Genomic DNA, 26,673 nt, shown 5'->3' on the forward strand with positions numbered 1-26,673 from the left:
CATAACTTTGTTTTGTTTTTATTAAGTTTTAATGTAACCGTAAAGCATTAAGAATCCATTTTGTTTCTTATTTGCTCAGGTCATCCAGACTTGATAATTACCAAGTTTTAATCATTCCTGTAAACATGCTGGTGTAGGAATGGTTCCTCTTGGGGCAATCAGTAGTCAATTTATATAATGGATTTAGTCAGCAGAAAAACTTACAGGTTTTTTTTTTTCTCAAAAGTATCAACCCTCCTATGTTGATCCCTTAACATCTGCCAACATAAAAATGATAGGCTCATAAGTTTCCAATTTCATTTGTAAACAGTGCACCTAAACATTTTAAGGAAACATTTTCCATGATATCCGGTTTTAGGTCTTTCTACACTTTCGCCCCTTTTTCTCTCTCTAGTTTTAAGTATTTTAATAAATGTAAATGTTTCCTAGACAAGCTCATCATTTCGTGATATAGAAGAGTCAAGCTTATCGGGTCTTTCCTTACCAAGGAGAGACTAAAAACAAATTCTGTGTCAATTGTTTGGTTTGTGTCTTTGTTTTCTATTTTAAAATAAGATCTATTAACCCAAAGGTGTGTTAATGTCAAGGCATGAACAATCTTAAATGTAGATCTATTGCGTATTCTGTGATGCTGAGTAGCAGGTTTTCCCAAACTCTGTGATGCTAAGAATTTTCCTTAGAAAGTTTGTTTAATGTTAGATTGTTGTTCTGAAAGATGTTGGTCCTAGTGGGATTTTTTAAGAACTGGAAAACAAACGCATGTATTACAAGTATAGAAATGGTGAATCGTAAACCTCCCATACAGTACTGATTCTATTTTCAGATGTTTCACTGTTAAATATAGACCACGGAACATTGCTGCCATGCCGTTACTGAGTACATTTTCCTAATGACCCTGTTATCACTATTCCAGGATTACATGTTGGGCAGATACATAATTGAGTCCTGTGTCTGCATAGATATTCCAGGTATATTCTTCTCTTGGCAAGTAAAAATGTTCTTTCCGTGACACCAGCCACTGAGGTCTGAATATACCTGTATCAATGCTTATTGCACATTACTTATACAGTATCTTCATTTGCCAAAATTGGCCTAGGCTAAAACTGGAGTGTTTGTTACATGCTTTCTACCAGAAAGGTTTTCAGTTCCATTACTAGTGGGTTTATACTGTGAAAATAGTAGGACTCCCTTTATAATTTCTTACTCGCTAAATTTAAATTAATATTTTTTCTTTAGCTCACAACTTACCCTAAAGCCAGAGAGAATCTCAGCCTTTTTCACTGTTGTCAGACCAAGCATAAGGAACAGCCCTATGATACTACAAACACAGTTGAGGACTAAGGACTAAGTCCCTTATGTTCCAGTCCAGAATAAAGACATTCGGTGAAAGAAATGAACCCAAGTTCATCATGAGTGCAAGGCTTCTGTACTGGGCATTCCTGCACGGAAGGGAAGACAGGTCTCCACGCCATTGGCATCATTTTCAAACTGACCTTATGCAGAAAGCCCTCCACCAAACTGGAGGACTGACTTCTTGACTCGGTCGGGTTTGCTGTGGGCGGGGTTGTTTCTTTAAGGCTTTCAGTTTCCAAATCGCTGTTTGCCAGCTTTGAGGGAGAAGACAGGTAGACTTGAAAATGCTTTCTTAAGAGACCATGTAACTATATAACGATGAATTTAAATTTTGACGGGGGTGGGGTCATTTCAATCCGCTGCCTCGTATAAGAAACATTTTTTAAAAAAAAATCTGTAACTGCTTTAGTGTTAACAGGGTACAAGGTGTTTTTGTCCTGTATCGTATTTCAAAGGTTCTCATCGGTTGTGACTGTATTGTACTGTATGAAAAGAAGTCGGAAATTGCCTTGTATTGTTTCTAATGGACCATCACACATACCGATTCAGTTCTCATGTTCCAAGTTTCCCAGTGATGCATGTTCACAGTTAGGTCCTAAAACCCTGTGGTGCTAACTCCTCCATGACTCAATGGTGCTGTTGTGGATGCTAACTGCATACATGCTGAACAAAGCTTGAACTTCAACCTTCCCGCCCTTCCTCTGTTTATATGAAGTAAATAAAATAACTTGAATCTGTCTCAAAGTATCATTGACAATCCAATAAACTGGTTTATATGTGGCATTGGTCTGGATTCTTATTTTTCAGAAGTCACCTCAGTCACACTGGGCCCCAAGTGCTGATCTTGCCATGTATTTATGTCATTATTCATTTTTGCCTGCAAATTTATGTTTTCTCTGGAAATTTAAATCCAGTCGGTCTAACTTGGGAAACCATGTGTAGAGACTGCTCATGTAATCAAACCCTGTCATTCCTCAAAGTGTGTTGAAAAGAGCATCTATGTGCCACTGCGGTGCCTTTGTCTGGTTTAGTGGTTTGTTGACAATTGATCGTTGAATTGAGCCGGATGAAAACATTTACAGAAAAGTGAGTGCACCTTCTAAATCTTCATTTCATCCCAAACCACACTAAAAAAAACTCACTTCTCCAAAGCCATATTTAAGGGTTTGGGGATTGAAATGTGGGTCGGTGGCAGAGTCCCTGTGTAGCACTCATGAGGCCTCGGGTTCCATTTCTGTAGTGCAAAAGTCCGAAGGAAAATTTCATTCTTCCAATATGATAATAAGGACAGAAATAATCAAATTATAATTTCTCAGAACAAAGCAGTATCATTTTTCAGAATGGAGAATAGAGACACGCATGATGGTAGTCTCATGAGATGTTAAGCTTTGCAAGCTATGCTGAGAGCTGCAGTGTAAGGAAAGCTGCTGAAATCACAGAACGTGTCTCCCAAGCCACAGATAAAATCTGATACTAAAGCCATATGAAAAAATGGAAGCAAATTACCAAAGCTCCTCGGCCCACAGTCACTGACATAAAAAAAAAAAAAAGGACTCAGGTTTATCCATCTTTACCACTGAGGTTCTTTGTTACACAATAATTTCATCTCGAATAGCTGTTGGCTCTCATCTGGCTTCTGACATAAGAAACTAAACCTGACTACCTGAGTAAACGCTGTGCTCCTAAATCACAGCCTCGGTTTTACAGCACAGCATTGCGTGTGCTACACAGTCATCCCACGGCGCTCTCATGGAGGAGGGAGTAAGGGAATATATGAATATTTTGGAGAATATTTCTAGTAATACTCGTTGACATGAAAGTTAATTCTACCTTCAAGAAAGAGTAAGAGACTAAGTTTTGTGGGGGTAAAAGAAAACTTTTTATATGAAAAGATTTCCAACCTTAACCCTGAAGCCAATTAGATTTCTGTATTAATGTTCACTATAGTGTTTGTACCATCAAAAAGTTATCATCTTTGGGAGGTGCTCTGACTTAGTGAGACCATGCCTCACAATACAAGGAAGACTGGAGATGTTTCTTGGTAGTCGAGTGCTTGCCTAGCACAGATGAGGCCTTAGATTCAACCGTCAGAACCCCAAAACAGTTAATTCCAATGAATAAAACTCATCTGACTTAAAATAATTTTTTTTAAAAAAAATCAGTCTCTCTCTAAGCAAAACCTTGATTCAAGGATTTAGCCATTGCATGTCTATCCATGGGCATCAAAAATATTTGGGGACATTGTTTTTTCTGATCCTAAAGTGATAATTACAGATCTTAAAGCTCAAGATTTTTTTTTCTCTAAATCCTTGCAGGGAAGCATTTTTGAGAAAAAAAAATTCAGATGTTCTCCATTAAAGTACAGTCTTATTAAATTTTGAACACTGAAAGCCCAGGCTTATTCATTTTCAGTAATTAATATTTCACATCAGGAATTGTTTTGAGTCTTAAAAGAGAAAATAGTCTTAAGAAACAAACAGAGTGTGCCTCTCTAGGTCATCGCAAACTTGTCCCCTGTGTTTGCTATCACATCATGCCGCTGTCGTGAATCTAAGTATAGATTCACACTTAGAATTAAGACTATCTTCCTGGAACTCCTCTTTATCCTTGGAAGGAGGAGGTGGATGTAAAATGTAGTACAGTTCATACAGAAAGGAACAGTACTTCATCACGCTGAACAAAGCACAGAGAGCAGGGAGCCCAACACTACACAGAATCTTGGCAAATTGATGTCTTGTAGTCTGTGAATGGTAGACAAAGCTTACACTTTTTACAGAACATGGTGTTTGATGCCATGAAAGACTCAACAAAACACATGACATGCGATGATTAGTGGCTTCTGAATGGAGGGATTGGCTCCCAGCTTTGTGTACTTAAAAACTTGGTTTTGTTAGCTCATTCTAAATGAATCCTAAGAAAGCCCCTCTAAACAAAATCATGAAGAAAATATTTTGAATGCCACATATCCAGTCAAGAAATGAAGTAATTTACAGCAACAACAAAAAATCGCTACTCCTGGGGAAATTAGAAGAAGCTGTGTCTAAGAAACAGATGTTGGATTTTGCTTTCCTCCTCGTCAATTTTTATTTTATGATAAGCCTTATTTTTTAATTTTAGAAACTACATTTTAAAGGAAATAAATGAACGCTAGAGAGACTAGAATTCCTTAATCAGTTGGTCAGCATATTCTTTTTTCAGTCGAAAATTCTGCTCAAATGCACAGGATGTTCCTTGGCAAATATAAACTCAGATAAAGGAGAGTGTGTGATATTCACACACAACAACCTGTTATGATGGCTTCGTGAGGCAAACCTCCAAAGAAGTTCGCAACAGAGCACAGGCCCTCTAGCTCAAGAGGAAGAACATTAACAAACCCTTACGCTTTGATTTTTTTCTAGATTCCATTGACTTAGCATCTTTCAATGTGGGGCTATTATGGCTTTTATAATTCAGTCACATAATCTCATTCAGTGTCATTTAGGATCATTAATGATATGATACAATGGATGGTTATCATTAAGCATTATTATTGCTCATAAATAATTAATGACATATTACTTAGTTTTTCGATGCAATTGTTATTCATTAACCGTCAGCATTAATCCTTCACTATCATTAAGGATATCCTTCGCCATTACAAAAGTTTTACATACAGTGGCTCTCTAACCGTGCCCCCCCCTTTCCTTTTATTTGTTTCCTGGGTCTGGCTTTGGGTTTTGGTGTTTCTGTAACAGGCTGTCACTTATCTCAGGCCATCTCACGCTCAGTGTGACCTTGAACTTCTGATCTAGATGAACTTTCTGCATCCATCTCCTCAGTATAGGCATGCAGCGCCATCCCTGCCTTTATGCAGTGCTGAGGATTGGATCCAAGGCCTCATGCATGCTAAGTAAGCAATCACTCTACTTAAACTGAGTTATATCCCCAGCTCCTTATTTTGTTGAGACAGGACCCCAGTTACACTGTGAAGCCTTAGCTAACCTGGCACTCACCAGGTAGCCCAGGGTGGTCTCAAATTCACAACAACCCTGCCTCAGCCTCCTGAGTTCTGGAATTACAGGCATATACTATCACGCTTGGTTGGACCATTTCCCTTCATGATGGAACTTCGTGGAATGTTTCAGTTCAGCAGTAGTGACCAGTGAAAGGTTAAGACCCAGCTCCTTTGCCCTCGCTGTGGCTCTTCCCAGTAGACCACAGCATCCATTTCAGTGGACCAGATACAATGCTAGAATATTTCTCAACACCGCTCCTGGCAGCCACTGCAAACTGACCACACTCAGTATGCAGGTTTGGCATATTTGCCATTCTTTCCTAGACACCCACCAGCACATGTCCAAGCCGTCTGTTTGTCCAGATCCTCCAAGGTACAGATGCCAAGATGAGATTATTTGTACAAGAGCTTTATTTATTAAGGGACGTGCCAGTGAGAATGAACTAAGGGGAAAGCCGACAGACCATAAATCAGGTCCCTCTCCTGTGAAGAAAAACCGTAGAGGGCAGGGGAGAAAGCATGAAAGAATAGGGAACATATTTCTTAAACTGCAATGTAGTTCTATGCAAATCTCATCCAAGCTGTGGGGAGAGTTTAAAGGAAACCCACCCTTCAGTAAAGGCCAGCATCTTGCAGATACAGCCCTGCTTAGCATCACTATCACACTTAGTCAAAAAAAAAAAAAACCTGAGGGGAAGCAGATGGCAGTGTCAACCTGGTGACTGATTTTGGAACATGACAGCTGGGTCAGTGGATCATTTTTGCAGAGCTGTAGATCTGGACAGTGCACACAGGAGACCATGGTTGCTGTGAGGAAATCCATCCCTCAGATTTCCTACTGCAGGTTGCATGACTGAACTCCAGGCTGTTTCTGCATTCTATGGGGCAGTCTACTGGATAGTCGACTATTGGGGTCGCAGGCCTGTGCCATGCACCACCCTTACCATGAGGCAAATGCCCTTGTGGGAGATCTATCTCTGCTGCCATGCTCCGGTGTCAATTCTGAGATAATCAGGGGCAGCGTTAGTCAGGTCAGCTGGCCAAGCCACATTGTCTAGTCGGTTGCTCCGTGCCTCTTCCATGACAACACATGACATGAAACTCGTTATAGTGCATTTGCAATTGAATATGTCTCAATTTTCTGGTCTCTCCCCTTTAAAATACCTAAGTGGATAGCCAGGCTGTTAGCCAGCATCTGGGAACTGGAAACACAAAGTTTATGACCACATACCTAACTTGAAGTTCTTACATAGCCACAGATATGACAGAGAGTTGCTGTTTCATCCAATGAGAGTGATAAGAATGAGACCATTTGGGCAGACTGCTCATACCACATGGTCATAGTCTCTGGTCCCACTCAGGTTTATAATTGGATGTACCAGGATGTGATCATGGACTTCCACTGCACGCGTCCAACTCTGAATTAGAAGCTTCATTAGACTCCAACCATATAATGGGCCGTTCTGGTCTCATAATCCAGAATCATTATCTCTGCCAAAGCTTGATAATATTCCCATTACCGTTTCTTCTCTACAGTGGTTGGCATGGTTTTATCCCAGAGTCCCAGGGGCGGCACTTTGGGAGCTGATTCTCTCCGTAAAACCTGCCATCGCTCCATCTTTGCCCACTGCATCCTTTTTCTATATCAACAGCTCCAAGCCATTGGGTCTATTCGAGCACCTGCATAAGCAATATGGCTATTGTCCATGCCACACCACCATGCCCTGCTCTGAGCCTTATTAAAGACTGGCAGTTATATATCTCCATCACACAGCACATAGATATAGGTCAATATTCTTTTTGTGGACCATATTGTCCTCCAGTCCAAAGAGGTTTCACAGGCTGACCTTCCTTCGTGTAGGAAGGACACAAGATACAAATATTTGTCCTTTCTTTAAAGATGTCCTGGCATGGTTTTGACTGTCAAATCCCCCAAAAGCTTCACTGTCATGACAGGGCTCTGAACGTCCATAGGGTACATTCTGGAACCCTCATTTTCTTCAGCCTCCTCATCTTTTCCTCTGCCCCGTGTTAATCGTGCTACAACCTCGTTAATAGAATGGATACAGAATTCTTTCCTCTGGAGAACAACTCAAAAATCTCCCCTTCACTAGGTGTTGCTGTTGACTTTATAAAGCCACTGTAGTTAGTTTTCCCTATTCCCTAAGGTATAGGATTTGGGTCCTGAGAAAGTTGAATTCCAGGACACTTAATCAAGCTCTCAAAAAATATAGCCTAAAGGGTACTCCCTCAACTCCTGTCAGGATAGCTGACTCTTGAAACTGATTTCTTTTTTTGGTTTGGTTTTTTGTTTTTTAAGACAGGGTTCCACTGTTCCATTGTTTAACTCTGACTGTCCTGGAACTCACTTTGTAGACCAGGCTGGCCTCAAACTCACAGAGATCCACCAACCTCTGCCTCCCGAGTGCTGGGATTAAAGGCATGCACCAACGCCACCCTGCTTGAAGCTGGTTCTTGGAAACTTAACTGTAATGTCTCCTTCCTTAACAGATTCCAACAGGTGCCCACCCAGGCTTCGCTGAGTATGAACCTTGATAATCAGGCAGGGAAGCTATTGAGGAAAGCATGTCCTTCTTTTTTGTTTTATTGAGAGCAGCGTCATGCACAATACACTAAGCACTAGCATTTACCAGGAGGTAAACACCTTATAAGCCGAAGAGATTAAGAGGGGCGGGGGTAGGGGGAGAAGGGAGTATGTTTTCCTAGAATATATATTCAAAGGCATCCATCTACATATCAATTTTCAGTTTTCAGGGCAGGGTTTTCCCAGGGTCCCATAATCTCTTTGCCCCTTGCCCCAACATCTGTTCCCGGATGGACACCCACACACCGAGAGATCTTTGCAGTTCCAATCGGTCTTCGGCTCGCACAGTCCTGCCTGCTCCGTCACATCGCAGAAGGTAAGGACCTCTTCGGAAGCCTCTCAGGAGACACTGTGCCTCGCACAGTCGGTAAGTAAGTACGCTCTTTATCCTCCACTCTCACGAGTTCAGCTTGGCAGCAATAAGCCTAGCTCCGCCATCTCTGAAGATATTTCCCACTGCATAGCTTTCAGATGCCTCAGCTAGCACATCTGCATCCTTCTTCCCTGCCAGGCTATATCTGAAGTCTGCCATCAATGGAACCTCTTGTATTTGATTCACTGCCTTTTGATAGGAACTGTTCATTTGCCAGCTGTCAATCAGGTTTCCCTCCTCTTTGCCTGTTGGACAGTTAGGGAATAAATTTCAAGTTAACATCTAACTACCTGTCCCCTGGGCACATTCTTGGCACAGCTTGCATTAGGTCAGGTCACCTGAGAAACGAATCCCAAAACAGATGCTGCTCTCTGAATGTGAAATGTCATCACAGAGCCATGTTAGGTGCTTGGATTTATTGGCTCTGTGGTGAAAAGTTGGCTCTATTCTGGAAAGTTCTAGGAGAAAGCAGGTCACTGGGGATGGTTCTTAGGCGATGTCTCCTGCTGAAGCACCTTCTGGAAAATTCCTTTTCCTCTTTTCCTGGCTACCATGAGTTGAACAGCTCCACTTGACGTGTTCCTGCTGCCCAGGTATTCTCCTATGCCATGGACCCAAAATCAATGGAGCCAGCCATGACCAATGGAAAACTCTCAAACTGGGATCCAAAATAAATCCTCCTCTAAGTTGTTTCCTCAGACGTTGATTACAGTGGTATGTAACCATTGCGTAGGATTGGGTATGTAAGAGATTTACTGAACGTGAAAGTTGGTGAGGAGATAAAGGAGACAAGACATGGAGGAGCCTCAGACTTTTCCCTTCTGTGCTAGGTTTAATAGTTCACAGAGCATGGGTGTGTTCACTAACGTTCCAGATCGTAGGACATCCTGTTCCTCTTTGTGCGTGGCATGCATTTCACCCATGGAATTGAAAACATAGTGGATGACTTGATGCATAAGAAGCAGGACAGAGCTCAGGCCTTCAAGAAGCAACATGGCAGGAGAGTGGGGCCAACTCCATGTGTGCATGATTTATGGTAGCATGGGAGGGAACTGGCCTCTAAAACACAAATCCTCGATTCTGAGGAGGTATCTCACTTCTGGTGCCACAGTATTCCCGGCAAAACTGCTACCCGAGGCTATGAGTAAGGGAGAAAGCTAGCTTACTTGGCTATTAGTAACTGGTTACTAGTTAGTTAGTTAGTAATTAGTTATCCCAACTGAGGAACAGGTACTTTGACTCTCAAAAAAAATGAGTAAAGCTTACGTGCGCGCGCGCACACACACACACACACACACACACAAAGTGAGCAAACCCAGGTAATGTATGCATATATATAATCCCAATTTCTCAGGAATCAGAATCAGGAGGATTTCTAGTTCAAGGCCAGCATAGGCAACATAAACTATAAAAATAAAACAGATGTGAGAGGATGTCCAAGTCCCACCCTTTACTGAAGGGCTATTGGCAGTGGAGAGTTGCTGTAGAAGGGAGAACCATTCTTTTTTGAGGCTATGGCTTGGTAGGTTTCCCATGCTCCAGTGGATGGCTTCATACCCATTCACTAAGTGGACAGTTCCCCATCCTCCAGGGGATGACTTCATGCCCATGCACTAAGAAGACTTATTTGGATGAATCTAGAAGGCAGGCATATTGTGGGACAGTTGACCAAAAGCCATAGGAAGAATAATGGCAAATTTGTGCCTCTGTGATCATATTTTGTTTGTATATGAATTTCTCAAAAGTAAAAAAAGGAAAATGAAAGAGGGTAGGCAAAGAGGTCAGCTCTGCTTTCCCATGGGGTCACCATGCTATATGACACCCACACCCATCTACATGCCAAGACTCCGCTCACGACAGACATTATAGCCTTGCAACACAAAACCACTCTGCACAAACATACACATGGTTACCAACCAAACCAAGTATTTATTTAATGGTGACAGAAAGACTTACTGAAATCTCCCAGAAGGCATCAGTATCAAGCTATGGACTCTCAGCTGGATTGATCCCATGCCCTCTCTACCCTGGTAAGCTGTGATGACATTCTTCATTGAGCTCATGTACATGTCTCTCACCATCCATAATGATACCGAGGGTGGTCGCATGTACATACAAACCAGTCCCATAGGTAACAGTGTGCTTTGGGGTCCTTATCCATCTTTACAGCAGCCTGGACCAGGAAAGCAGGTCCTCACTGTGACTGACAAATAAGGAAGGACGTCTGGTTAACACAACCACAGAAGGGAGTGGCAAACATGAATGAGAAGGTAAGTCACCAGACTGTATCTGGAACACATTCTACTTGGAACCCTAGGCTGTGTCCATCCAATACCAAGAGAGACTGAGTCATGATCTAGCTGTCAGTGACAGTCTGCCAAGTCTGAAACACCTGTCCAAGGCCTCCGTGTTTACACTAGGTGCTCAATTGACAAGACTGTCAGAGCAAAGAAAGCCGAGTAATCTTGACCTGCTGAGGATACTCACAGTAGAGATGACTTCCTACATGGCCCTGTTTGGCATGTCATGGGCTGTGGATAAATGGCACAGTTCATCTGGTCCCAATCCTTAGGTCTCCGATAGAGACCCAAGTCCATAAGCACAGAGGAACTGGAAGGGGCTATGGATTCTAACTCAAGATAAAATGGAAAATCATGAAACTATTTTGGGGATAATTTACAAATTAATATTTGAGAGAAATGAATTCCCTTCCTCTACCTCAAGTGAGTGGCTCATTGTTTGTCAGATGGTAGGGCCTGATGCACATGGTATGGCTTAGACCTGATGTCTGACTGTCCAGAGGGAGACTCCCGACTCCTCTCTCCCTGGGTCTAAACCCACTCACTGCAGATTCTCTGCAGTCACTTTGGAGTTTCTTCTTCTATTCTCTTCAACCCTCAGTAGGCCCTAGGTACGTTCCATATCAGTAGACTCATATAATATATGGCCTTCATGCCTAGCTTTCTTCTTATGTCTTACGGTTTCAGTTTAATCCATGCTAACCAGAATGTCCCAGGGTTTCATCTCTCTCCCAGTCAATTATAATCCACTGTAATTGTGTAATCCACATTTTGTATATCCACTTAACAGCAAGACGTTTGGATTGCTTCCATGTTGAGCAACTCTGACTAATGTTGCTATGAAATTCACGTCCAAGTTTTTATGAAGACACGTTTTCAACACTTACAGATGTGTACCTAGAACAGGAATTTGGAGGTAACGTAATAACTTGATGTTCAATGTTGAGGAAAAGTCAAACTTATCCACAACTGCCATACCATTTTATATCCTTGCCAACAAGTAAGTTACCTTTTGTGTTTTAAATATCTTGAGTGTCTTTGTGTGTAAATATTAATAAAACTATTTTAATAACTCAGTGTTCTATTACATGAAAGCATCAGAATTTATTTAAGTATTGCCTTATGGTAGACATTTTTACAATGCTAGCCAAGATGGAGTAAACATTTCACACATATTTTGCTACTGGAGTTATTTGGTCAAAAGTTACATATGTTTAAACTATCCTTAGTGATGTGTAAAGCAACATTTAAAGCCCTCTATAGTTCTGGTGTACAATTTCATAACTTTTGGTTATGTATGTGACCACAAGAACTCCATTAAAATCGAATAATAAGTTCACCCATCACCTGAAGATTTGACTTTCAGGACTCGGGGGATGGCTCAGTGGTAGAATGCTGGTCTAGCATGCACGAAGCTCTGAGTTCAACCATCAGCACTGCAGAAAGTCTTCTCCTTTCTTTTCTCCCCTCCTTTCTATCCTCTGTCAATCTCTTTCCCATCCAATGAATTTGCATCAAATCAGTGCACATTTTCTACAATTTTATATAAATTGATTCATGGGAAACATAATTTTTGCCTGATTCCTTTTACTCACTATAATTATTTTGAGATTCACCCATACAGTCATGTGTATCGATATCTCACGCCTCTGCATTGATGTGTCATTCTGCCATATGGATACACTGGATCTGTTTGTTTTTATTTTGGTGTTGATGGGTTTATAGGTTGTTTCCAGTCTTCGATATTAAAAATAAAGCCACTGTGCCAAATTAGTTCCAAATATTGTTATATTCATTTGCTTCTATTTTTCTTTGCTGGGTGTCTAAAAGGGGATAACTGGATCATATGGCAAGTATGTGTTTCACTCTTCAAGAAACTGGAGGTTCAGATCACTGAGTAGAGCCAACCTAACCAGGCAGATCCCTAGCATTGCCTCAAATAGGTGGTGGAACGCATGCCTGTAATCCCAGCATTCCAGAGGTGGAAGCAGAATGATTGGGGCTTCGGAGTCATCTTCAGGTTCATCCAACTCCTGGCCGACCTGGCGTATGCGAGACCCCATCTTAAAAGCAACTTTTAAAAAACTGACAAACTTCTTCCAAGTCATTGTTCCATTTTCATTCCCATAAAGAGTTCTTCCCTGTTCTTGCCACTTGATATTTCTTGATGTTCATCATAATCTACAAAGTACATTTATATTTATACATCTTGTTTAGAATTGACTTATTGTGTATCTTGCTAATGTGTACATGTAGTTATGTGTGTATGTATTATTGGATTAGACATATTTGGCAGGGTACTACATTAACTACTTGGTTTGTGGGGTAAACTTTACAGAAATGTAAAAGGACATACAGAAGTTCTCCAATGACATCAAGTCAAGAATCAATATTATATATGAGAATGTAATCATATGAATTTAATCCCAGCAACTTGGGAAGCGAATTTAGGAAAATATCTGTAAGTTTGAAGCCATCCCAGTCTATATAGCAAGGCCAGTCAATGCTACACAGTGAGACCTTTAAAAAAAAAAATAAGATAACGTTATATTCCAGGAATGATTAGCAGAGATTCATCTATCTTTAAAGACTTTAAAAATACCAAAATGACTGGCCCAAATCATATATCTATTCATTATCTAGTGTGGCTCCTACAAAAATTGTTTCTTGGAAGAAGACAACAAAATACCTCAAATTCAATCAAATGCTGCACCTGTCATCCCAGGTATGGTTTCTGTGTTTTGCTTCTAGGATGTTTCACTGAGCTGGGAAATGCCCTCTGTTGCATCTGTACCAGAAAGATGGAAAAGAAAACTTGAATTCTCTTGGGCTAGACTACAGTGTATGCATGTGCTGTCTTACCATAGAGCCCTGTGAACTAGTTTACTACCTGTCAAAATACAGCCTAAAAGGAACTGGGTTTTCTGGGCCTTTGATCGAACATCACCTCGGTCCACTATAGCATCAGACCAGTAAACAAAAGGGGAATGTATATATTTTACACTGTTTCCATCCCCTCTTTCACAATAATCCCTAAGCCTTGGGAGGAAGGGTGTGATACAGATGTCCCATTTAGGGGTGAGGATTTTTCAGTCTCTCTTCCTGTGCATGTTGTGAGTCTCTGTGTCAATCACCATCTATTACAAATAGAAATTTCTCTGATGAATAATGAGAGAAACACTCACCTATGGATATAACTGTAAGTCAATAGGAATTGGTCTAATGCTGTGTCCACTCAGAGGAGTAATGGCAGTAGGTTCCCACCTAGTAGGCCCATGACCTGTCTAGCCACAGCTTCTTGGTGATGATAATGATGCCAGCTCTAGGTTGCATCTTGGGGAGCGAGCCTTAAATCCAATCAGAAAGTGGTTGGTTACTCAGATGATTTGAGTGCCAATATTGCAGTGGGAATTTCCTGTTAATCCACTTGTTCTTGTCACTCACAGTGTTCACTGTTGGGGGAGACCGATGATTGCTTTTCTCCTCCAGCACAGCACCTCCCAGCAATACACAAATTACCTGGTCAGGATGAAGCTTCCAGATCAGCGCCAGCTTGATAGCTCTACATTTTATGCTTCAAGTACGTCATATCTTTAGCAGTAGGTGTTTATTGTAAGGTTGTAGGGGGTAACCAAGAGAACTGGTCATATAACCTATAATATTTTATGGTCTACAGCTACATAAGTGGTAACCTATTCTTAGCTTAGGCTTTTTGATTTATCTTCTTAGACTGTGCTGTAGGGCATTACTATCCCATTATAAGGTAATTCCATTTAACCATATATTTTAAATAAAAATGGAGTCGTGCGTTGTACATACACACACTTTAGGAAGCTTCTAACATAGCAGGTTTCCAGGTGACTGATTACAGGGAAATAGTGTCTTCTGGACACGGCAGGACAGCTGCACACGTAAGCTTGCAGTGGTTATGACAGCAAGCACAGACCTGTGATGTAACCAGAGACTGCTCATTCATTTCCCGGCAGCCCAGACACAAACAAGAGCTAGGGAGATGGCTCAGTTAGTTAAGCATTCCTGTGAAAGCCTGGGGACCTGAGTTCAAGTCCCAGAACAAATATAAAAAGACTGGGTTTGGTAACAAGCCCAGCACTGGGGAAACAGACAAGAAAATCACCAGGGCTTGCTGGCCAGCAAGAAACATCTAGTCGATGAGAGAATCTGTCTCAAAAAAAATAGGTGAGTAACACCTGAGGAACACCACCAGACATCTGCCCCCCCCCACACACATACACACACATACATACACACAAGTAAAACATAGTCAACCAAGAAAAGGATGCTAAAAACCTAAGTAGCTACAATAACCCACACATGAATCTTTTACCAGAAGAATTGATCTATGACAAATAGATGGTCTTTTATTATTTATCTGATTATATTCAATACCAACCCATGTATTTTCCACAAACTTATACCATCGATTACAGAAGATTTTCAGTGTCTTCTCTCCACATAATATGCATGAAAAGAAAACAAAATGCATTACATACTCACTTTTGTTTCTATACACACAAAATAGGTCTGAAAGAGCATACAACTGGGTGTCTTAGAGAAGAGGAACTGTGTGTGACTCATTCGGAGAGAGTTTTTCATGGGATCGCATACTGTGTTATTGCCTCAAATCATGGCCACAAAGAAAGCTACAAATAAATCAAGTCACTTACTCAGGCTCTCGGTCCTCCCCCCACTCCCTTGCCATTTTTCTAATTCCACACTCGCACACACCGTCAGAGTCGCCACCAAAGTGCTCATCCGTGCTCCTTCGGAACCTTTCAAAGTCGTTCCAGGCCGATTAAGAACAGAGGTTTCTCTTTTCCTCAGCACACTTTCCTGAGGCCTGCCTTTCTCATCTTCCAATACAGCTTCGCAGTTGCTGTCGCCAGCTCAGTGATCTCTCCGTGTCCTCCAGCTTGTTCGTGGCCGCTCTTTCCACTATTTCAGTCCGTGTGAGCCTGTTGGGCTTCTTCTCGAGACCTTCTTTATCACCTCCTCAGCATCAGTACCAATTTTAAAAGCCTTCATTTGGTAGGTTTTTCCCTCAGGGCCTAAGTCAGGGCCTGGCGCATACTTGACTCTCATTATGCACTGAATTATGCGCAAGCATGAAAGTAGTGGACGGATGGATGACATATTCCGCGCGCAGAAGGTCAGCTCATTTCATCTACTAACCTTAAAATAGAAGCTGTCACTCTCAGATTTTAGGAAGGTTACAGACTTCATGTTTTGTTGTAATAGGAGCAGTGGGCTGCGTCCCTGGCACCCGACCACCGGCACGGCTAGCTTTACCCGAAATAATTACACGGAAACTGTATTCTTTTAAACACTGCCTGGCCCATTAGTTCCAGCCTCTTATTGGCTAGCTCTTACATATTGACCTAACCCATTTCTAATAATCTGTGTAGCCTACGAGGTGGCTTACCAGGGAAGATCTTAACCTGCGGCTGTGTCAGGAGTGAGAATCATGGCGACTCCTGACTCAGCTTCTTTCTCCCAGCATTCTGTTCTGTTTACTCCGTCTACCTAATTTTATGTCCTATTAAAGGGCCAAGGCAGTCTCTTTATTTAACCAATGAAATTAACACAAAACAGAAGACTCTCCCCCATCAATGTTTGTTCTCAGGACTCCCTGAATGTGATTTGGACATCTTCATCGCCTTCTCAAGGTCCTCCATAGCTCCCCAACCTCCACTCCCTACCCCCACCATACCCCACCCCCACATCCAAGCTGGAAGGTGTTGCTAGATGCTTGTCAACTCGGGATATTTAATAAAAAGCCAAAGGTGGCTTGCTGTGCTCCGTGTTTTCTCTGAATTCCCTTATCTCTCACTGCCCCATTACTGCTGCAGGTCAAAGCAATTTGGCGCGGTAGCTGGGCACCTCTCTCAAATCAGCTTGAAGGCTCATGCTGCCAATTTGCAAAGTGTCTTCATCTCCCAGGACATTCTGCTTCTTCATCTTCTTGGTCTGTGGGTCTCAAACCAGAAGAGTGAAAATTAAAACATCTTCTGCCAGGTCTCAAAAGAGATGCGAGAGTGAGAGGTTAAACACGCCAACCAAATAGATGGGCCTTCTCTTCTCCACGCTGACAAAATGTCGGTGCTGCAAAGAAGCGACGATTTTCCTGCATCCTCCCCTCTTGCCCCTTCCCCAATAAGCGAATTGTACTCACAACCACTAATTGCACCCTCGATCTCTCATATGGTGAAATAATAATTATGCATTTGTGAACGGCTTCAAGCAGAAGCCTGCTTTTTATTGAGCAGGAAGCAGCTCCCCTCTATTTATTAAGAAACTACTGTATCATTTATTTCTCACATAGCTACCATATGCTAGACACTCTGTTATTTTCTTTAACATATGTGATCTCCCTTAATGTACTTCTTGGGCGCATTTATTCATTCATTTCACAACTAGAAACGAGAAAGAAAAACTTACAGGGATTATCCTCTTGACTTGCCTGGTCCCCAACAATGGGGACAAAGATGTTTTAGTGTAAACTGGCTTGGATTGTCTACAGATGGAGCATTGTTATTTAGATATAATTTCCTTTATGCTGGAGTTCCTGGTTTTAAACAGACTGCTTTCTGGCTGCACTAAACTTCGCTGGGTGGCAGCAGCCATTTGCAGTCTCCCCCTGCACTGGGTGTGAGGCTGAAAATCTCTGGCCACCCTCCAGCTCTGTGAGAGATGAGATGTATAAACATTTGGGTGTCCCCCCGAATAGCTCTGAACGCAACCAACCGTGTGAGGCTGCTATGCCAGGACCTGTGAACATAACCACTACCACATGCAGATCTGTGGGGCTGACGGAGTGAGGGTGGGGGCGGGGTTAGAGAAGATGAGTCGCAAGCATCACTGCTTCGTCTCAGGATATGTCCATCACCCTCCCTCAAGTACACAGCTCAAAACCACACGCTCAGTAGCTGTCAATCTCCACGTGTCTCAACTCCTTCCTTCGCAGTTCTACACAACCACAAACCCTCTTTCTGTCTGTGGAGTTTTGCCTGGTGAGTATATTTCATGTAAGTGGCATCAATGTTTCTCCGTGCAATATGAGAGTAGTGTTTTTTTAATATTTAAAACTCAAATAAATTCTTTATGAGGCAATGAATCAGGTATACTGAGGATAAACATGTAATTTAGTCATATTTCCAGATGCCTTATTTTGATTGTATCAAGGTAGGAATATTTTGTTTGCACATTTTGATAGACAGCTATATAATTTAAATTCAAAAATGATAATTAAAGAGAAATATAAAAATAAGTAGGTTGTATTTTGTACCTTAAATCCGGTTACATATTTCTCTATTTTGGCAAATTCATGGGTATCATGGAACGCACATAGATTTAATAGATTTACAAAGAAAAATTTGAAAGGTTGGGGGAAATGATCGCTGGAAAGATCATGAAGATACTGTGTTTTCATTCATTGGATACTGAGAGCTGAAATTTTGTTTTAATGTAAAAATATTCAGTTGCCTTTGACATAAAGCAAGGCCGTGTGTTTTCTGCTGTGTTAGAGGACATGACAATGGCAGGCCACTTGTCGGAAGCCCCAGGCAGTGGGCAGGGATCTGTTCTGCACTTCTAACAGCTTACGGTTTCTCACACGCCCCTCCAGGGTTCTTTGCTGCCCCAGCCTTGACCCTCGGTTGCCTTCTCTCCCATCCCTCAATCTCTCTCTCATTATCAAATGCATACTGGATGGAAAAGAATGCCGCTAGTAACTGGTCGTGGGTTATCTTACTTTTTCTAGAAGCCTAAAGCGACGACGACATACCCGTGGACATTGCTGGATCTCAGTCAGCTTGAGTTGCTCTAGCAGAGTACCGTAAGTTGAGCAGCTTGTAGAAAAATTATTTCTCACAGTTCTGGAAGGTGGAAGTCCAAGAAGGTTCGTCAGGGCCAAGTTCTGGCGGGGGCCTCTTTCCGCAAAGCCTCGTTCTACTATTGCACCTTCACTCTGTGGCAGGAGAGCGAGCTAGTCTTCTAGCCTTTCTGCCCTAATTACTAAGGACTCCACCCTCACAGCCTAAATCACCCCCAGAAAGCCTCCGTTAAATGTCTATCGAGTTGGTGATTAGACTTCAGCACGTAAATTCCACCAGCCTACTCTGAGATTTCAGCTCTGCCTGTACATTAGGTGTGTCATGTTGGACACAGAAATCCTCCCAGCCACAATCCCTCATTGTGTGTATAACAAAGGCAATGACAGTGCCTGCAGCAGTCGGCTACTGTAGGGGTAAATGGTGTGTGGAGTGGTGCCAGACACCTATCGAATTTTCAGTAAATAGCAGTGGCTAACATCACTCCCGCCATCGTCATCACAGGGCTGGTAGCTGGAAAGTCTTAAATATCATCCACTCAATATAAAACATTTAATCCCTGAAGACAACGAGCTTAAATAAATAACATCTAATTTGCCAGTCATCTGTGAGATCCCCTTACACTTATTTTTAGTGCATTCATTTCGGTTTTGTAGAGGAATAAACAATGAGAAGGAACCTTTCTTCCCTTCAATCCAGCATTTTCTGTCTCTGAAAACTGCTGCCAGCATGAATAGTCATTCAAATAGCAAAGATGGCTCTTGCCATTCTAGGCAATTCTTGTCTCTACTGGGCATTATTGGTCCGTTGATGAGGTGGCTCTGGAAACAGGTCACTGTGGGAGTTTGGCATTTGCATTTGATTCTCTCTCTCCCTCTTTTTTCCTCTCTCTCTCCACACAGACACATATACATACACACAGACACACACCCACACCCACCCACACCCACACACACCCACACCCCCCCACACACACACACAGAGAGAGAGAGAGAGAGAGAGAGAGAGAGAGAGAGAGAGAGAGAGAGAGAGAGAAACTTGAAGAAAATTCATCCACTAAAATATTTCACTTTTCCTTGGAAAACAAAGCAGGTTTGTTTTGTTCCTGAATCTGCTGCTCTCTGTGGATTTCTTACATAAATGCAAGCAAGCTCCACCCTCCAACACCTTTTCACATTCACAGAATGTCGCCCTTCCTGTGTGCTGTCTCATAAAATTGTCCTGTGTTACGGCAGATCGAGTGATTCTTTTAATCCAGCCACATCTTGTGCACACCCAGCTCTCTGTAGCTTCCTCTCGTTTACAACTGGTAAAAGTTAGGACGACTATCTTTATTCCTCACTTCGCCACACCTTTTCCCCAAAGCAAAATCTCGACTTGACAAGTTTCTCACTTGGAAACTTACAGCATTTTCAAGGTGTTTTCAGGGTGAGCTTGTTAGTGTCTTACTACCACATCCCTGACACCTAAGCACATAGGTGTTTATTACAGCAAAGATACATAAAGGCGTAAGCATTTAATTAAAAGATAATTCTCAGACCGTAATCTTGAATGGGTTGCTGGGAAGTAGATTGCAGAATCTTTCTGTTATTTCACCGAGATCATCACAAGAACTGATGACTTATTAGAGACAAATGAAAGAGGATCCGGAAGTAACTAAACACTTGCTAAAATCACAGATAATTCCTGTTTGCAGGGGAGGGAGATTTTGATTCTTTTTTGTTGTTGTTGGTTTGGGGTTTCTTTGGTCTTTTTTGGGGGGGTCTGTTGTTTTTTCTTTTAAATAATTATAGCAACAAGTTATAAAATACCAAAAGACCCCAAACTTTATTCTGCAATCAAAGCAAAATTAAACAGCATGTGAATATTATCACACAAGAGAGTCTTTGGGTTTTTTTTTTATATTTTGTGTGTGTGTGTATGTGTGTGGTGTGTATCTGTGTAGATCAGAAAACAACTTTGAGGTTCAGTTCTCTCCTTCCCCATGTGGGTCCTAGGGACTGAACTCAGGTTGTCAGACTTAGTGGCAATCCTCTTTACCTACTCAGCCATCTCGGTGGCCTCCTTCTTCCCTGTTCTGTTAGATGCAATCCTCCCAGCATGTATGCAAAAACAAAGCATGTAAGTTCCTATGGTATGTAACATAAGATTGTTTTTAAAAAAGTTAATTAATTGAAAAAATAGTAGAGACCTTTAATTCAGGCTATGGCATCACACACACACACACACACACACACACACACACACACACTCACACACACTCAAACCTTAGGTCTCTGCTGTTTTTCTCATGATAAGCCCAGCTAGCTGGCCCACCTTTCATCTCCATGTAGGAGGGCTTTAAGTACTTTCAATACTGTTTTTGAAGACTCCAGAAGGCTTAGGAGTGGGTTGGCTTACCAATGGGGAAACAAAGGAATGATGCATCCATTGGTGTTTCTAAATGTGAGTACTAAACCGGTTTCGCTGCTTAATGAAGGCTTTTCTGTTCTGGGCCCTTCTAGAATATTAATATTAAACTAAAAGGTATTCAGGGTACAACAAGAGTATGTCCATTCAATATGTATCCTAGAGAAATAGCTCCTCTGTGACCTGAGGATGGATTATTTCTTTGCCCTTACAAGTATTGCTTTCATAAGTTAATTTCGTATAATGGTTTTTGTAGGCCCCAGCCATGACAAGCTCAATAGAGGCTGAGTCTCAGTAATTTATGTTATGCCCAAATCTGTGGGGTCCCCACAAAAGCCAACAAAAAAGACCGAGTCCCATATCTAAAAGCAAAGAGCCTTTATTTTAATCAAGTTTGAAAACTCAATCTCTCGGCATGTCCAATGTATTGGAATATCTGGAGAGCCTTGAGCTCAATTAGAATTGGGTTTTTATAGTAGTAAAGGTGGGGGTGAGGGGTTTCTGAGGTTTAGGACCTCTGATTGGCTGACATCTGTCTAGGGGTGTCCTGGTGAATGTGTGCTGGCAGGTGATCCTATCTACAATGGTTGGAATGCCAGGCATTATTTTTTTATGGTCTGTTCTTGGGTGAGGGTAGGGGAATCTCAGTTTGTGGTTCCTCCAGCAGCCAGGCATTGCCTCAGGGTAAACTACCGAGACTCTGGCCTCTTATTAAATTTATCAATGGCCAAGTTCTACTCTGGCAAAGAACTTTCTTTGGGTGACCTGTCCATATTTAGCTTATTATGGCTGGCCCCCACAGTTTACCCTAAGGCAATACCTGATTCCAAGAAAGACCAAAAACTGAGACTACCCAAAGGAAATTCCTAACGTTACAAACTTTGTAGATAGGATCACTGGCCAGCACACACCCAATGCTTTCCCCAGGTCACCCCTAGACAAATGTCAGCCAATCAGGGGTCCTGAACCTTAGAAATCCCTCACTCCCCCCCCCCACCTTTGCTGATATAAAAACCCTACTCTAACTGAGCTTGGGGCTCTCCATCACTCTAATAACTTGGACACATGGAGCAATCGAATTGTATAAGAATAAAGGCTCTTTGCTTTTACAGACAGGATGCAGTCTCCTAATTGGTTCTGGGGGGGGGGGGAACTCCGTAATCTGGGCATAACAGTTTTGAACCAGCATCCAAGCAAATGACTAGACCTCTTAGAAAACAGATTGTAACAAAAAGAATTTAACTCAAATATTGCTGTTTTTGAAAGGTTCAGCTTAAATGGGTAAAACAACAGAGGTACGATCCTGGGAGTGCATTAAGCAGTGTTATAGTATACACCTAAAAGAGTTCTGCATAGTTTATCACAAAAACAGGCTGGTGTTATATTAAAACTACACAGCCAAGTCAAAGAAAGCAATAGAAAGAAGCCATCAATCGATAAAAAGCGACACTAGTCATACTCTTGTTCCCAGATATAAGAAAAGGCAACTTAAATTTGTTTGCACACAAAAAGGGTATGTTGGATCATGTCACTGGAAATAAACAGCTTATATTGAATCAAGGTTGAAATTCAAATATTCAAGTCATCATGGCGTCTTTTGGGTCTGCTGACCACGCCTTCTTCTGTGTTCATTACATTCTTGTGTAAACTCTCACTGTACCCAGATGTGATTAAAACAAAAACAGCTTCCTACAGCCCTAAGTGACCTAAGAATCCATAGTATCCTTAGCAACCACATCAGAAAGAAAGCAATTCTCTTCTAATAGACCCAGTAAATGTCCTGGGACTGGATTTTATTGGCCCAACTTGGATTAGATCAATTCCTAAGAAATTTCTTTGAGTGGGGTTGGATGGGGGCGGACCATTCTCCAAGCATAGGATGTGTTCTCTGGAGCAGGTTAGAGTCAGCCCAACCTGACCCACCAACTGAGAATATGGAAGTCAGAGAAGACACAAGGAAGGTTAGAGAAGAATAATAAAACAAAAATATTAAGAGACCGAAGATAGGCATGCAGCTGTGTCCTGAAGTGTAGGATAATAGGAATAAAAGCTGGCATTTGTAGACCAATAGTAGTTTATGTCAAGAGGTATTTAGGAACTTCATGCCCATGAGTTTGAACCTCACAATCAGACTGTGAAGTGGGCACTATTGCTCCTTCGGGTCCATAGATGAAGCTTAAGCAGGGAGGCTTGCTCTAGATCTCTGGTTTGTACATGTGCAGTTCATAGTTTAAATCCAGGAAGGGTATTTTCTTTTATTTTTATTGTTTTTATTGTGCTATATATTTTTCTTCACTCCCCTCCTTTATTCTCCCCTCTCCTCTACTTTAATTTTAAATAAATTTATTTTAGTGTCCAAACAATTTACTTTAAATAAAGCATTGAATAAATACCAGACTAGAGAAATTGACTAAAAGACGGAAACAAGGGCTGGAGAGATGGCTCGGCAATGAAAAGCACTGACTGCTTTTCCAGAGGACCCAGGTTCTATTCTCAGCACCCACATGGTGGCTTACAATCATCTATAACTCCAGATTCTATAGGGGATCTGATGTCCTCTTCTGGCTTCTGTGGGCACTGCACCCTCGTGGTACATGGACATACATGCATGCAAAATACAATCCTTGTAAAATGAAATGACGAAGAAGAGACGAAATACTCATATCTAACAGTATCTGAAGGGACCTCCAGACTGAGGGTTGCTCCCCTCTGGACTCTGGATTAGGCACAGACCTCACCCAAACACCAATTTCCAAGAACAAACCAAACACAAAGATCCTTTATTAAGCAAGGCAAAGAGAAAAGGTGGCTGACTCTGAACCAGGTGGAAACTGCAGCAAATAGCTTTGCAAGTGTTAATTTTAAGGAGGAAAAATAGATCTGTGTTAGAATGAGTTATGTGCTGATAAGTTCTGATGGGGTATTTTAAATGGTCAGGCAAACAATGAATTTTCATAGCTGGACCTTGATGTTTTGATAGTTGGACCTTGGTGATCAGTCTCAGGAATGTGTCAGGTGTAACAAAAAGGCCAAACAGACCTTGGTGGCTAACTTTAGGCATGTAGTCTAACAGTTTAGCAAGGGAGCGGGAAGGGGCTAGGGCAAGACCTGCTGGTGTATCTCAGAATGGGGTGCTCTCTTGCTTGCTAGGTTTTTGACCTTAGGTCCTTTCATGGCTCCCATTCTATTGCTTGCTTTCCCTTCTGGCTAAGAGGCCTCCAAGAGAAATGTGCTCTTGCAGTTTCTAGTTTAGATTGTATTGCTTTCATGTGAACCCTAGCCCTGCACATGCTCAGCAAGTTCTCTGAACTGAATTATATCACCGTCTCTGGAACTGTTTTCTGGAGCGTAAAAATGCCAAATCTCCACTCCCTTCCCTCTTCCCCCACCAGCAGCAGCTAATATAATGGTATACCAACTGTTTCCCAAAGCGCCAATAGCCAGTAGTGAGTGATAGACTGCGTCTATGTCTTTGACCCCGGGTGTCATTACTTACTGTTTCCATGGTTAAGGAGGAAGTTGCCATTCAGTGTATAGAAATACAACATCTTCTTGTTGTTGTTGTTGTTGTTATAGCTGCTTTTGGCTTTGTTCATGCTAGCTACCTCCCACAGTCTTGCCTGCTCCTCCTGGTGCATCTTTCTTTTTTTTTTAATTTATTAGATTTTTAAAAAATATCAATCCAAGTTTCTACTCCCTCTCTTCCTCCCATTCCCTCCACACATCCTCCTACCCCACCCCACTTCAATCCTAAAAGAGGGTAAGGCACATTGCTTTTTGGAAGGTTCAAGACCCTCCCTACTATATCTATGCCAAGCAAGCTATCCATCCAAAGAGAATAGGTTCCTAAAAATCCATTACATGCAGTAGGGATAAATCCTGGTGCCACTGCTAGTGGCCCCTTAGTCTGCCCCAGTCATGCAACTGTCAACCACATTCAGAGGGACTAGTTTGGTCCTATGCTTGTTCCTTCCCAGTTCGGCTGGAGTTGGTGAGCTCCCATTAGCTCAGGTAGACTGTTTAAGTGGATGAACGCTTAATGGTCTTGACATCTTTGCTCATATTCTCATTCATCCCACTCTTCACCTGGACTTTGGCAGCTCGGTCCAGTACTCCGATGAAGGTCTCTGTCTCTGTTTCCATCAGTTGCTGGATGAAGGTTCTATGGTGATATTTAAGATAATCATCAGTCTGATTACAGGGCTAATCAAGATCGGGCCCCCTTTCCTCTATTGCCTAGGGTCTTAGCTGGAGTCAGCCTTGTGAGTTACTGAATGGGAAAAGATCTTTACCAACCCCACATCAGACAAAGGACTGATCTCCAAGATATATAAATAACTCAAGAAATTAGACATTAAAATTCTAAATAACTCAATTTTAAAAAAATGGGGTACAGAACTAAACAGAGAATTCTCAACAGAAGAATCTCAAATGGCCAAAAGATACTTAAGGAAATGCTCAACATCCGTAGCCATCATGGAAATGCAAATCAAAACAACTCTGAGATACCATCTTACACCTGTCAGAATGGCTAAGATCAAAAACACTAATGATAGCTTATGTTGGAGAGGATACGGGATAAGGAGAACACTCCTCCATTGCTGGTAGGAATGCAAACTTGTGCAACCACTTTGAAAATCAGTATGGTGGTTTCTCAGAAAATTGGGAATCAACCTACATCAGGATCCAGCAATACCACTCTTGAGCATATACCCAAAGGATGCTCAATCATATCATAAAGGCATTTGTTCAACTATGTTCATAGCAGCATTATTTGTAATAGCCAGAACCTGGAAACAACCTCAATGGATGCCCCTCAATGGAAGAATGGATAAAGAAAGTATGGAATATGTATGCATTAGAGTACTACTCAGAGGTAAAAAAAAGAATGACATCTTGAATTTTGCATGCAAATGAATGGAAATAGAAAATACTATCCTGAGTGAGGTAACCCAGACCCAAAAAGATGAATATGGTATGTACTCACTCATAAGTGGATTCTAGCCACAAATAAAGGACATTGAGCCTATATTTCATGGTCCTAGAGAAGCTAAATAAGAAGGAGAACCCAAAGGAAAACATATAGTTATCTTCCTGGATATTGGAAGGAGACAAGATTGCCAGACAAAAATTGGAAATTTGGGGGTGGGGGTAGGGATGGGGTGGGGGTAAGGGGATATGGGGAGAAAAAAAGTGAGGAGGGGAGGATGGGGAGAGCTTGGGGGAATGGGACAGTTGGGATGGAGGAAGGGTGGATATGGGAGTAGGGAAGTATATATCTTAATTAAGGGAGCCATTTTATGGTTCGCAAGAGATTTGTCTCTAAAGGTGTTCCCAGGTGTCCATGGAGATGTCCCCAGCTAGATCCTTGGGCAGCTGAGGAAAGAGGCCTGAAATGGCCCTATTATATAGCCATACTGATGAATATCTTTGCATATCACCATAGAACCTTCATCTGGCGATGGATGAAGCTAGAGACAGAGACCCACATTGGAGCACTGGACTGCGCTCCCAAAGTCCAAATAAGAAGCAGAAGGAGGGAGAATGTGAGCAAAGAAGTCAGGGCCATGAGGGGTGTGCCCACCCACTGAGAAGGTGGGCTGATCTAATGGGAGCTCACCAAGGCCAGCTGGTCCGGGAATGTTGGAGCTGTGATCAAACCGGACTCTCTGAACGTGGCAGACAAGGAGGGCTGACTGAGAAGCCAAGGACAATGGCACTGGGTTTTGATCCTACTGCACATACTGGCTTTGTGGGTACCTAGCCTTTTTGGATGCTCACCTTCTTAGACC

The 26,673-nt window shown here is 42.0% G+C and overlaps 1 protein-coding gene and 1 long non-coding RNA gene across 2 annotated transcripts in view; both read left to right on the top strand.

Annotated features, from left to right (window-relative positions):
- Positions 1–1,488, top strand: part of Purg (purine rich element binding protein G) — a 30,049-nt gene extending 28,561 nt beyond the window's left edge. The window contains exon 3 of the mRNA XM_075986502.1: positions 1,237–1,488. Coding sequence (XP_075842617.1) covers positions 1,237–1,341 — 105 coding nt within the window. The 3' untranslated portion in view covers positions 1,342–1,488. The remainder of the gene's footprint in view (positions 1–1,236) is intronic.
- The window catches only part of LOC142857736 (uncharacterized), a 507,050-nt gene that overhangs the window by 309,234 nt on the left and 171,143 nt on the right, over positions 1–26,673 (top strand). The gene's annotated exons all lie outside the window — the stretch shown is intronic.

Source organism: Microtus pennsylvanicus, chromosome 9, assembly GCF_037038515.1.
Source record: "Microtus pennsylvanicus isolate mMicPen1 chromosome 9, mMicPen1.hap1, whole genome shotgun sequence".
NCBI classification, from domain to species: Eukaryota; Metazoa; Chordata; class Mammalia; order Rodentia; family Cricetidae; genus Microtus; species Microtus pennsylvanicus.